The sequence below is a fragment of the Nelumbo nucifera genome, chromosome 2, assembly GCF_055504915.1.
Source record: "Nelumbo nucifera cultivar China Antique chromosome 2, China Antique-T2T, whole genome shotgun sequence".
Lineage (NCBI taxonomy): Eukaryota > Viridiplantae > Streptophyta > Magnoliopsida > Proteales > Nelumbonaceae > Nelumbo > Nelumbo nucifera.
In genome coordinates this window covers 107544068-107558547 of record NC_142650.1, presented here as the reverse complement: position 1 = coordinate 107558547, position 14480 = coordinate 107544068, and the positions used below count along the sequence as shown (strand labels likewise).

The 14480-nt window shown below is 36.8% G+C and overlaps 1 protein-coding gene across 3 annotated transcripts in view; it reads right to left on the bottom strand.

Annotated features, from left to right (window-relative positions):
• Positions 1-1695: 1695 nt before the first annotated feature.
• Positions 1696-14480, bottom strand: part of LOC104603447 (Cornichon family protein) — a 79077-nt gene continuing 66292 nt past the window's right edge. Inside the window, exons 5-6 of one of the 3 annotated variants that reach the window (XM_010267473.3) lie at positions 2751-2854; positions 1696-2126 (exon numbers count right to left, since the gene is read on the bottom strand). In XM_010267473.3, the coding sequence (XP_010265775.1) occupies positions 2785-2854 (70 nt within the window). In that variant the 3' untranslated portion in view covers positions 1696-2126; positions 2751-2784. Of the gene's footprint in view, positions 2127-2750; positions 2855-2886; positions 7066-7161; positions 7381-14480 lie in introns of those variants that run through there. The other 2 variants (XM_010267472.3, XR_016082884.1) reach the window with 2 other exon arrangements.

Below are 14480 nucleotides of genomic sequence, written 5' to 3'. Positions count from 1 at the left end.
ATGTGCACCTCAAGCTTTTTTGTTGAATAATCTTTCATTACGCTTATTCCAAATGCTCCACATAATTGCTGCTCTGGTGTTCCAAAAAAAGAAAAACACAAACACACACAAGCTTGCCTCTTCTTGCTTGTGAAGGATTCAAGGATTTTTTTTAACAAGTAACAGAAATTGTAAGGAGAGTTTTGCAGGGCAAAGAGATCTAGTATTCCTCGTGGAGCAGTTCAATCCAAATCTTTATCATGAAGGGGCAAGATTAGAAGAAGTGATAGATCATAGATGTTCTCCCCATATTTGAAACAGAAGAAACGAACGTGAGGGGACGGAAACCAGTTTGGTCTCCTTGAAGCATCTCACGCATATAAATGAGCTTGAGAGAGACTTCCCAGCAAAAAGCCTTTAATTTAGAAGGTGAAAGGATCTTCCCAAACGGATTTTAAGAGGATAGGATGGGATTTTGAGAGAGGTTCATGGGCTATGATAAAAGGTTTGAAGGTTCCACTGGAGTCAAGGGTCCACACTTGTTGGTCAGTTGGTCTTCATCTTGTGTTAGAAAATCTTCTTTGAGGAGGTTGAGCACATTTGTGATGGCATATGGTTGGTTGATGGTGTATAAGACAGAAGGCATAAGATAAAAGAAGACAGGAATTCTTTCAAAGTGTTCTTCCAATCAATGGTGCGCCAATATAGAGTTACCACAAACAAGGGACAAATTAAAAAAAAAAAAAAAAATAAGGCCACACTCTTTCTTTGAGAAACAAAGGCTGTAACTCCCTATCAGCCAGGGTTCCATTCCTATCTTTGCAAGACAAAGACTGTAAATAGATGTTCTATCATTGTTTTATTGCATGCTTGTTCTCTACATTAACTTATCTATGAGTTGCCTCATTGCATTCATAGCACTGGCTTACTTTAGTTGGAAGAAAATATTTACTTAGAAGTCATTTCCATGTCAAACACAGAATGTATATGATAATTTGAGGCAAAGGTATCACAAGGCTATAAGCACCAAAGCCCTGAGTGGAAAGAAAGGCACTATTACCTTGCTTCCTCAGGCATTTAACCAAGTGAGACAGTGAAAAATGTGATGCCACCAAGATAGAACCAGAGAGGGGAGAGGGGAGAGGTTCACAGGTCAAAGGTTCATCCAGAATCGAACCATGATGACGTGGTATATACATATATACTACAGGTCGTATGTGTATATATATATGGTGAATGGATGACAAGTTTCTTAATTTTTAAAACAAATGACTAGGGTTCAAGTTTCTTAATTTACATTTCCTTTAAAATACGTACATAATAAAGTAGTATGTATAACAAAATGTCATTAATCAATATAAACAAAGAGGTGGACTAGTTGTAATTAAACAACATATAAAAACAAGAGGTCATGGGTTCAAGACTTGTTAAATACGTTTTAAATTTTCAACTATTTAAGGACCCAGGCGGTACATGAAACTGGGACCAATACTGGCTTTCTTGTTAAACCGGATGTTCAACCAGTTTTCACTGGGTTTTTAACAAATACAGTTATTGGGGTGTGACCAAACCGGCCAGAGTCCTGGGTCATGGTTCAACCAGTTCAACCAGCCGGTCTGGTCTGGTTTCCTAAACACCGCTTAATACCAGTGTTCCTTGATACTGGTGTTGTTTAAAATTAAGTTTCTACAGAATAACTCTATGAGTAGCCTCCACTTTGGAGATGAAATGTGTTTTACTTTTAACTGACATAGTAGAATCTAGGGAAATTGCACAGCAAAAACAAAATCCGGCTGACTGATGCTCTTTAACCATTTTTCCATTCAATTCAATGGGGAAGTAAATCAAAAGACATGAATGGAAAAGCAGCAAGAGCAATTGGATTAAATGAAACAGGAAAAAGAAAAGGACATTATAGTTCTACCAAACAAAAAAGAAACTAGTTCTCCATACAAGTACATCGATGCAATGCTACAAGAACACTTCTCCAATCAATTTACTCCACTTTCTAGTTTGATCCAGATGCTTGTCCACTTGTTAAATCTGTGATTCAACCAATGAGAAGTTGAAAACTAACAGATCTCCAAATTTGTCAAAATGCCTAAAAATCTCTATAGACCAAGAAGAAGATAAACAGAAAGGCAACCCTGCACAATAATACACCTCACTTCAAGAAATTATCAACGTAAACACCACAATAATCATATTAGTAATGATAATACTATTATTAGTAACGACTAAATAGTAAAAAAATTAGATCTTATTTAGATAGGATGCTTCCGTTGGGTCTTGCCAAAGAGAACTGTCCAACTGCATTGCCAATAAAGCAAAGATGTTGGTCCTCTTTCTCTATAGGCATCTCCATTGGCATACTTATATGCCTATCCACAATTAATTGTCAACAATACCCACCAACATGATTCAACAAATTGAAAGTCACTGAATTTCAATGTGGTTTTAATATTTTACAAAAATTAGCAAAATTTCTTGGGATCTGAAGCCTGATAATGAAAATGAGATGACAAGAATAACTAACAAACTCATTTTCTAGCATCCATTCTATTTTTCAGATTGCCAGACTTTCACTCCATACTATCACTTCATGCTACACCAAAAGCAGTTCAAAACTTGAAAGCAAAGTAAAACAGCAATAGAATGCTTTGATAATGGAAGCAAACGTGCATTAAACAATTTAAAGAAGCTTGGATGGTTCTTGGTTCATAATTGAGCCTTGTCAATAGTAGACAGTGCAATCAAGTAAAAGAGCTTACGTGAATGGACAGTACACCTTCAGGCAATGGGTAATCAAAATGTGTAAGATTCATGCATATCCACATCTTCATCAATAAGTAAGGTAACAGCAACCACCACAAGCCTGCAAAAGATCAAATCATTTTCAGCATTCTGAGGGGGGTGGAAGAGAGAGAGAGAGAGAGAGAGAGAGAGAGAGAGAGAGAGAAGACTAATTGTTATTCATAGTATTCCTTTGAGCGCATGAAAAAATGAAAGGATGAAATACTAGACTAGACCAAAGATGCAGCAACCTAAACCAATCATTTGAGTAGATATCATAGCTAAAGTTACATGACCCTCAATATCAAGGAAAATTTGGAGAGAGGATATTGAGAAGTAACCATTGTGGTTGTTCCATTAAGCCCTACATATGCTACAAATTCTTTAATCTTTCATCTTTACCTTTTTTTTCCTTTTGGTTTTCTTTGCTTCCTTGTCGGTTTCTTTTGGACAGGCCTACTCTTTTCATAAATGAAATTGTACTTCAAAGGATTCATGCAGTCTTTAGTATATCAAAGATTCAGGTCTTCTCCCAAATTAAGCACTTCATTCCATTAAAATGAGTGCCTAAAAGGCCATTACCCAATGTTGGTCCAAGCTTTATAGGTTCTTGGGAGGGTTGGGCTGGATATGGACCCAAGGGACCATTGCTTGGAGTAATGATAAAGCCTCAGACTAATATTGTGGGTTGTCTAAGATCAGCTACTTATACAAGTGAAATGCCAAAAATATGTCCCATTACACATTTCTGCAAATTCTGATGCTGAGACTGCGCCTAAAATTGGCATACACAGGTCAAATTTGGTATCGGATTTAACCACTCCAAGGTAGCCCCTCAGGTCGGCATACATTGATCATTGGTTTTGTAATTATTTTTTCTTGATAATGTTTACCTTCATGGAGGCTAGCATAATTGAGGCCTCAAAGGGCAGGCTTCAAAAAACCCCTGCTTGCCCTTGCTGTGAGGGAGTTGTCCCCTCAGTTTGTTGGAACCAATGTTCAGAAAACCGGACCGGGCATAGAACCGGAGAAGGGAGAGGTTCATGGGTCAGAGCTTCAACCGGGGTTGAACCGGAGGTCGAACTGTGATGACATGGCATATATTTTACAACTTTTAATACACACTAATAAGTGTGCACATGGCAATTCTAGATGATGATTTCATAAACACCTCATCCAAATATGTAATAATCGGATTGAGTTGTGAAGTTTCAAGTATCATCGACAGGCCTACCTGCTTGGCTAGATTCTTCTTTTTGTAATGTTTTATCTTTTTGGTGTATTTTTTTTGTTCATTTATTAAAGAAATGTAAGATTTAAATAGAGGGAATTGAATGAGGTGAAAAGTAGTAGTTCAATTTACAATTTAAACCTTACAATTAATTAGAGACTAAATTCGAAAATGAGTATTTTAGTCAAAAGAAAGTTCCACATTCTTATTTATATTTCTAATAGTAGTGTAAATATAGTATTGATCATTAAGAGAGATCCTTACACACATGAACTCAAGCCAACAAACAGAGAAAAACAGGTCATCCATGACCTACAGGTACAGGATCACACGATCCAAAACAAAAAGAGGTATAAACCTCACAAGGGTCTGCCGACATTCAGTGGTTCAGGTTCATTCGTTTTCCACTTGGTACATGACCAAGGAAAGAAATAAAAGAAAAAAATTAGGGCTGTACTAGTTGCAGATCTGATTCGATCAACTCAGATTCAATCCTCTGTTACGCCCAGATTCAGCAACTTGAAGAAGAAACTTGATCGCCTAGATTCAATAGCCTTACTCTGATACCATCTCAAAGAATCATTCAACCTAAAAGCTTAAGCTATTAGGTGAGGTCCTTGAATAGGTTGATATTCTCTAACAGTCACAATTCAACCAGTCCAACCGGCCGATTCAGTCCAGTTTTCTAAACATTGGTTTGAACAAATAACCCCCAACCACCCTTCTGTGAGGCCAACCCAATGCACTAATTCTTCTTAGGGTTAAGTTTAAAATATAAAACCCCCCCAAACTCATTCTTAAGCGCAATTGTTAAATCTTCAAAGGTTCACAAAAGATGTATACAATTGCCAAAAAAGTAATAGAATAAAATATATTATAAAGAATAAAAGCATTATCTAGATTCAATATATGGGGGCTCCCATACAATGTTTTAAAACATGGAGGCGTGACACAAGGGATTCCACTACCTAGAGGCATAAGGCATAGTTCCGAACATAAGAAGCATAAGCCTGCCGAACACCAGGAAGCGTAAGCCTCCTTGAGAGAGGGGGATGAAGAGGAGGAAGGGGGATCTCATTTTTCTTTATTTTTAATTAAAATATTTTATATTAAGAAGAATGAAGATGCATAGCACTTTTTAGTGAAACTTTCCATCTGATACTAGCTTGTTGTTTAGTCCGTCTATTTTTGAATGGCACACAAAGAGAGGGAGAATTATGTGGAAGTGCACAAGAGCAGCTTAGTTGTGGACAGTTTGGGAAGAAAGGAACACCAGAATATTTTGTGAAAAAGAAAGGAGCTTCTCGGAAGTTAAAGAATGTATTCTGACAAGGGCAATTCAATGGCTGAAAACTCTAAAGCTCTTTGATGCATACTCTTTTGATGACCTATGGAGAATCTTGTTAGCAATGGCTAATGCTTTCTACCAGGAAGGGCAAACATGGGGTTGAATGGATGCCACCAGGGGAGGAGTTTATCAAAATGAACTTTGATGGGAGTAGCTAAGGAAATCCAGGACCTTCGGGCATAAGAGGAGCTCCGAGAAACAAAGATAGTAACATTATATCTTTGTACTCAGGTCCTGCGGGTGTGGGAGACTCATTAAGGGCCGAATTACTTGCTGCTGTACAAGGAATCCAGCTTGCAAATCAGCTAGGCATAGAGCATCTAATCACTGAAGGGGATTCCCAGGTGATAGTGGGTTGGCTGAAGGATCCAGACACTGTGATTTGGGGTTTTAGAGATCTTCTCAAAAAGGTTAAATGGTTAACAAGGAATATGACAATTAGAGTTCAATGGGTAAGCAGATCAGCAAACTCAATGGCTTATTCACTTGCAAAACAAGGGGTTCTCCAAGATACTTTAATTTGGGCTTCTGTGTAATTTCTTTTGTACTTATAACTCTGTAACTAACTTTAAAGGAAATGTCGCATCTTGTGCCTTTCTTTGGGTTGCATGTAACTCTTATTTCCTGGTTTAATAAAATTTTACTCATTTATCAAAAAAAAGATGCATAGCACTTTCTTTTCTTTTTTTTTTATCAGCAACACAAAAATTGATTCATTAGATTAAAAAACAGAGACTGTCTTTGAGTTCCTTGCTTTGCTAGACCATCAGCCAAACTGTTTGTAGATCTCCTTATCCACCTTATTTGGATCATCAAGTCTTTAGAAATCTGCTTGAATCTCGATGTATAACACTTTCTTTCCCCTTATCTTTTCTTCCCTTCCCTTTCCTTTCCTTTCCTTTTTCTTTTTTTTTTTTTGTCTTTTTATATGAGGTGTGCATGAGGCGCATGAAGCATACGCCTCTAGCACGCCTCATGAAAAAAGTGTATGAGGCATATGCCTCTAGCACGCCTCATGAAAAAAGTGTATGAGGCATACGCCTCTTGCTCCTGAGGTGTATGCCTTAGAGGTGTCAATGCCTCTAGCATACGCCTCAGGGCATTATGCCTCCCATGCCTTTTAAAACACTGCTCCCATACTATCCTCCAATATGACTTTCTTCATCTCCTTGGTCAAGCTAGCATCATTCCAAAAGGAACTATTCATATTTCATAGTAGTAAAGGCAATAAGGTGCCTCATGGGAGGGTCACCTTGCTTAATCGCCAAGACATTTTTTACATAATGCTCTTGGATGCTTTATATTCATAACTTTTTGTTGGAAAGGGATGGCGAGGATTATTCCTTGTGGAATCCGAGTCAGAATCTTTCCTGTTTTTTTAGTTATTTATTTTCTTATTTAGGTTGTGATTATTTTCCTTTTTTAGGCTGTGATTTAGTTTCCTTTTGTTCTTTAGGCTAAATTAGTGGGTTAGTTTCCTAGAATAGCTCCTAGGTTGATTCTTAGAAGTTGTATATATTTGTACAGATCTTCTCAATGAAATTAGAACAGAAATCTTCAAACATTTGTTTCTGTTTTCATGGTATCAGAGCCTGCGACGATGTCTGGAATGAGCCATTCTTCATCAACAGTGGACTCGACAGCAGTAGATTCAACCATGAATGCATCGAGATCCCTTGGAACCTCCTTCACCACCTCTGACATAAGCCATTCTCTGCAGATTACCCAACACAAATTAAAAGGGTCCAATTTTCGTGAATGGTTTCAATCCGTTTTGTTAGTGATTCGAGTGAAAGGAAAAGTGGGTTACCTTACTGGTGAAATCCCTCCTCCGGCGAGCAGTGATGCGAGTTACAAGACATGGGAAGCTGAAAATTCCATTGTCATGGCATGGTTAATCAATTCCATGGAGCCGCAAATAGGACGCACGTATCTGTTTTACAAGAATGCTCACGAAATATGGAAGGCTGTTCAGGAGATGTGCGTAGATCTTGGAAACACGTCTCAGTGTTTTGAAATTCGTTCTCTCCTACAGAACATAAGGCAAGGATCAATGTCAATAACAGAGTACTACAACAGGTTGATTGATCTATGGCAAGAAATGGATTTGTTTTATACAATTCCATGGAAGTGTACTGATGATGGAGTACTGTACAATCAAGTCCTTGAGAAAGATCGAGTATTTGATTTTCTTCAACGACTCAATAAAGACCTGGATGAAGTACGAGGTCGTATTCTTGGAATCAAACCCCTTCCTTCACTTCGTGAGGTGTTCTCTGAGGTTCAACGAGAAGAAAGCAGGAGGAAAGTCATGTTGAACCCATCCTCACACAGAATCCTAGAGGAACAATCTCAAGGATCTGTACTTGCATCTACTCGGTCTCAACCTCAGAAGAAAAAAGAAAACCACCAGTGGTGTGAACACTACAAAAAGCCGTATCACACAAAGGAGACTTGCTGGGATATTCATGGAAAACCTCCAGATTGGAAACCACGGAATCAGAGGAAAGGCAACCCTTCAACTCATGTAGCCAAATCTGCTGAGACAAATAAGCCTAACACAGCAGCTTTCACACCGGAACAAATGGAGATTTTAAGGTCTCTTCTTCACCAGCAACAGATTTCTGAGGCATCAGGTTCTACACCTACAGCAGCAATTGCACAACGAGGTAATATCTCATCATCTCTATTATCACGAAAAGATGATCTCAATGACTGGATTGTTGACACCGGTGCATCAGATCATATGGCAAGACATCATACAACTTTTTTGAATTATAAAATGTGATGGTGAGATAAAAGTCTCAGTGGCAAATGGGAATACAATAATTGTGGCTGGAGTTGGAGATGTTTTTTACCAAGGACTTTATTTGAAATATGTTCTTCATGTTCCGAGTTTAAGATATAATCTCCTTTCTGTTAGTAAGTTAACAAAAGGATCAAAATTGTAAAGTAACATTTCTTTGTGATCGTTGTATTTTTTAGGATCCACCTTCGGGGAAGATGATTGGCAATGCTGAAGAACGAACATGGTCTCTACTATCTCACTGATTCTTCTCCAAGGCCAAAACCACATGTATCTCTTTCTGCGTCTAGTTCGTTGAATTCAGATGTAATTCTATGGCACAAAAGCTTAGGACATCCTAGTTTTCAATATTTGAAACATTTGTATCCAAACTTATTTCTCAATAAAGACCCTTCTTCTTTCCATTGTGAGTCATGTATTCTTCCGAAATAGTCCAGAAAAAATTATCCTATTCACAATTACAAACCTTCTAAACCGTTCCATCTTGTTCACAATGATATTTGGGGAGCATCGCGGGTTGTGGATTTAACAGGCAAGAGATGGTTCATCACCTTCATAGATGACCATACTCGTGCTTGCTGGGTCTATCTCTTGAAGAACAAATCTGATGCCGGGTATGTGTTTCAACAGTTCCATAAAATGATTGTAGAGAAGATGGGCCGAATGGCCCATAGGTTGTTTATTCTTTCTTGTTATTTATGTTTCTTTTCTGTAATGGGCCTTATTCTGGGCCCATCCTGTCTATATTAAGTTCTTTGTAAATTCTTGCCCAACTAAGGGCTTCCTTGTAATTATTCAAATATATCTTAATAAAAGAGTGTTAGGGTGTTGAGAGAGAGCAGGTTCGAAACTCTCATTCTCAGACCCTAACACTCTTTTATTAAGATATATTTGAATAATTACAAGGAAGCCCTTAGTTGGGCAAGAATTTACAAAGAACTTAATATAGACAGGATGGGCCCAGAATAAGGCCCATTACAGAAAAGAAACATAAATAACAAGAAAGAATAAACAACCTATGGGCCATTCGGCCCATCTTCTCTACAATGATAAAGAATGTGTTCCAATGCAACATTCACATATTCCTCACAGATAATGGAGGAGAGTACTTTGCACAGATTCTTGGAGATTACCTCATTCAGAATGGCATATTTCATCAAAGCTCATGTACGTCTACCCCACAACAAAATGGGGTTGTAGAACGAAAAAATCGTCATTTGTTGGAGGTAGCTCGATCACTCATGTTTGCTAGTGCTGTTCCACATCATTTTTGGGGAGAATCTGTATTAACTGCTGCCTATTTAATCAATAGACTTCCATCAAAACCCCTCAAATTTCGTACACCAGTCAGTTGTCTCCAAAAAGAATTCCCTCATATTCGTTTACTCAACTCTCTCCCACCAAAAATATTCGGGTGTTTTGTGTTTGTTCATAATATCAGTCCTACTCGGGGAAAACTTGATCCAAAGGCCATCAAATGTATCTTCATAGGATACTCTCCCACTAAAAAATGATACAAATGTTACAATCCTGTCACAAAAAAATTCTATGTATCCTATGATGTTACATTCCTAGAAGATCAATCCTTCTATTCCCATGATTCTCTTCAGGGGGAGAACTTAATTGAAGATAATCATTGGGATCCTTCGATATCTCTTCCTGTGTCTTTGCCCCAGTCTCCATCAGTGTCCACTTTACCATCCTCTGAGTATCCACCATTACCCCTACCAGATACAACCACAGGTCTCGGTCAAGGGGGAGAATCAGTCCAACAACAAAGTGAACTAATTGTTTACTCAAGGAGGCCCCGTGTTACTCAGCAAAACCAATCATCGGAACCTATGGCGGATTCACCACAAGATTCACAAAGAAGTGTTGTTACAATTGATGATCTGGATGTTCCCATTGCTATAAGAAAAGGGGTAAGATCTTGTACTCAACATCCGATTTCAAATCATTTGTCATATTTCCGTTTATCTAACACTCACAGGGCATTTGTATTTCAACTTGATAATGTAACAATTCCTACAAATATATACGATGCCTTGAGAGATTCAAAACGAAAGGCTGCTGTTTTGGAAGAGATGAAGGCACTAAATGACAATAATACATGGGAAGTTGTAAACATGCCTGAAGGGAAGAAGTTAGTGGGCTGTAAGTGGATTTTTACGGTGAAAGTAGGCTTGGAAGGGAAAATAGAGAGATACAAGGCGTGTTTGGTAGCTCAAGGGTATACACAAACATACGGGCTTGACTATGAAGAAAATTTTGCACCAGTTGCAAAATTGAACTCTATACGGGCTTGACTAAGAAGTCTACATGAAGATGCCTCCTGGCTTCGAAGACAAAGAAAAACCAAGATCAGTGTGTAAATTGAAGAAGTCTCTGTATGGGTTAAAAGCAAACTGTTGTGTCCAGAAGTAGTGCAGAAGCAGAATACAAGGCAAATGCACAAGAGATTTGTGAGTTAATATGGCTTGAACGACTACTGTCAGACTTCAATGTTCCACTTGATAGTCCAATGAAACTGTATAGTGACAGTAAATCAGCAATAGCAATTGTACACAACCCTATTCAACATGATCGAATGAAGCATGTTCACATTGACAGAAATTTCATCAAATCAGAGATCGAAAGTGGAAAAATTTGTCTATCCTATGTGCCATCTAGATCACAGGAAGCAGACATCCTCACTAAACCATTACTTAGGGTCGGGTTTGAGACAAATGTATCCAAACTGGGAATGATTGATATACATTCACCAGCTTGAGGGGGAGTGTTGGAAAGGGATGACGAGGATTATTCCTTGTGGAATCCGAGTCAGAATCTTTCCTGTTTTTTTAGTTATTTATTTTCTTATTTAGGTAGTGATTATTTTCCTTTTTTAGGCTGTGATTTAGTTTCCTTTTTTTCTTTAGGCTAAATTAATGGGTTAGTTTCCTAGAATAGCTCCTAGATTGATTCTTAGAAGTTGTATATATTTGTACAGATCTTCTCAATGAAATTAGAACAGAAATCTTCAAACATTCGTTTCTGTTTTCACTTTTTACTATTAAACTAAACTATTCAGTTTAAAATACTAGTTTCTTTTTATTATTTTTCTCATTTTTTTAGGGTTCAATCAACATATATACTGCTTTGAACCCTTGAAAACTTCAAAATTTGAACTGATAAGCATGGAAGAACTCAAAATTCTATCCAATCAATAGAGGCACAGCTCCTCTATTTTATGAAATTTCTATTCTATTCCATTTTTTTCATGAATATATTAGTATAGACCATACCTTCATGAATGATGGTATTCATTAATAACCTATATGATACAAAAACTCAAAAAATAAATAAATAAATATTGAAGAAGAAATTTCAATTGCTATATGGGTATGATGGATCATCCATATATCTACAACATGTTTAGTCCTTATGATTAGACCACAAAAAACATTATTAATAATTATTTATTTTTCATTCCTAAAATTATAAAAAATAATTATTGAAGAAGAAATTTCAATTTCTCTATGGATATGACAAATCATCCATAGATCTACACTCTACAACATACCTAGTCTTTATGGGCAGGTCACAAGAAAATATAAATAATTAATATTTATTATTCAATTTCATAAATTACAAAAATAAATAAAAAACAAATATTTAGGAAGAAATTTCAATTGCTTTATGGATATGATAGATAAGATCTATAGCATATTCAGCCATTATGGACAAATCAAAAAAGAATATATTTTTCAATTTTTTTGTTATTTTATATCTTTCCCAAATTTCTTCATAAAATTTCCATAGATCTATTCATAACCCCAAATAATCTATGATTTTCAACACAAGAAGTGTAGATCAACATGGATTTAAGCATTCTCAAGCACTAAAGAAAAACACACACACACACACAAGAAATCATAACATATTATGAGAAATTGAAAAATGTTACCTATTTTTGCAATATTTTCCAGATCTTGAAAAATCTTCAAAAACCTTGATGATTGACACTTGTTTCTTGCATTTTTTTTCATTTATTTATTTATTTTTTTTTTGTAGATCTAACACTCCATGAATGGCATTTGGAGCTTTATAGTTCGTTTGGAGGTGAAAGAAGGCTTATTTTGGGGGAAAGAAACCTTCTTCCCCTTTATTGTTTTTTTTTCAATTTCTGCCTTTCACAAATTCATAGTGTATCGACCAATACACTACCGATACAAGGCAATACACTGGAAAAATTAAGAAACACCTTTCCTACCGTTCCTAGTATCATGTAGTCAAGATACAATATAACACGCCATGTATCAGGTGTATCATGTCAAAATTTTAAACCTTGCCTCTAGGGTCCACTCCCTTCGACAATCAATAAATATAAAGATAGCTTAACATGTAAAACAATGAATATATCTGAAAAAAAAAACTGTTGAGCAATGAGTCTGCATGGTCATAACACTTTCTTTTGACCCTCCAATAAACACAACATGCTATCAACCACTTGAAAAACCCAAGTTATCCATTGAGTGCTTGGCTTGGATGATTTGGTTTCAATATGTCCACATGGTCACAACACTTGTGACTCTAATAAAACACAAACATGCTATTAATCACACGAAAACCAAATTATCCGACGAGTGCATCCAGAAGTTGCTACCCTTAATGACACACTAAAAACCCATTAACATATGAAAAAATAGAGATTGTGTCTAGGGTAGCCCAACATGTTGAACAATGAGCTCACATGACCACAACACTTTCATCCAACCCTCCAACGAAACACATGCATGCTATCAATCAAAAGAAAAACCCTACAATAAAACACAAACATGCCAACAGTCAAATCAAAAATCAAATTACCCAATGGGTGCATGCCTTTTTGCTACCCCAACGATACAAAAATAACCCACTAACATATAAAAAATAGAGACTACATCTAAGGTCTACTACCTCATTATGGCAATCAAGAAATGCCAAGGTAGCTTAACATGTGATGTGATGTGATCACATGGCCACAATAGTTTCTTGTAACTTTCCAATAAAACTAGCATGCTATCAATCAAAAGAAAAACCAAATCTCCCATTGAGTGCATGCTTGGGTGATCTTCGATGAGTTCATGTGGTCCCAACACTTTCTTATGATCATCCAATAAGTCAAAACATGCTTCTAATCAAATTTAAAATCAAATCACCTTGTGAGTGCATGGCTAGGTGATTTGGTTTCAATTAGTCCACATGGTCACAACACTTTTTTTGCAACCCTCCAATAAAACACAAACATTCTATCAATCAAATGAAAGATGAAATATCCTAATTGTTGTTACTAGCAAAAGTTACACATGAACTACCCGCTATCATATGATAAAATGGAGACTACCTCAAGGATCCACCACCTTATTGGGAATATCAAGAAACACAAAGGTAGCCTAACATGTGGAGCGATGAGTTCACATTATCATAACACTTTATGTGGCCTCTAAAAAAACCTAGACATGCTATAAATCAAAGGATAAACCAAATCACCACTAAGTGCATGCCTGGGTGATTTGGTTTTTCATTAGCTCATATAGTCACAACAATCATAACACTTTATGTGGCCTCTAAAAAAACCTAGACATGCTATAAATCAAAGGATAAACCAAATCACCACTAAGTGCATGCCTGGGTGATTTGGTTTTTCATTAGCTCATATGGTCACAACAATTTCTTGTGATCAACCATTCAATAAAACATAATCATGCTACTATCAATCAAATGGAAAACCAAACAACCCAATGAAATCATGTTTTCTATTGCTACACCAAATGATACAAGAACATCCCACTATCATATAAAATAGAGACTACCTCTAGGAATACTACCTAGACAACCAGGTAATACCAAGGTAGCTTAACATTGAGAGTAACACCTAGGAAATAAGGCACTCAGGGAGGGTCGACTTACTTAATCACCAAGATATTTTTTACACGGTGCTCTTGGATACTTTTACATTCTTAACTTTATAAGTATAATAACAAAACAGACATTATTAAATTAAAATACTAGTTTCTTTAGACAGTCTCCAACAAATAGCTTGGGACAGGATGTCTCAAGCAATGTTTTGAAACACGGAAGCGTGACGCAAAGTGTTCCACTACCTAGAGGCGTGAAGCATAGTTCAGAACATGAGGCATAAGCCTCCCAAACACAAGGAGGTGTAAGCCTCCTTAAGAGGAGGGGGTCAAGAGGAAGAAGGTAGATAGGAAATACACAAGTAAATTGGCTAACGTTGACTTAATTAGAGTTATCCTACCCCCCCCCCCGCAAGATGTAATTTCTCTTCTAATTTGCAAGTC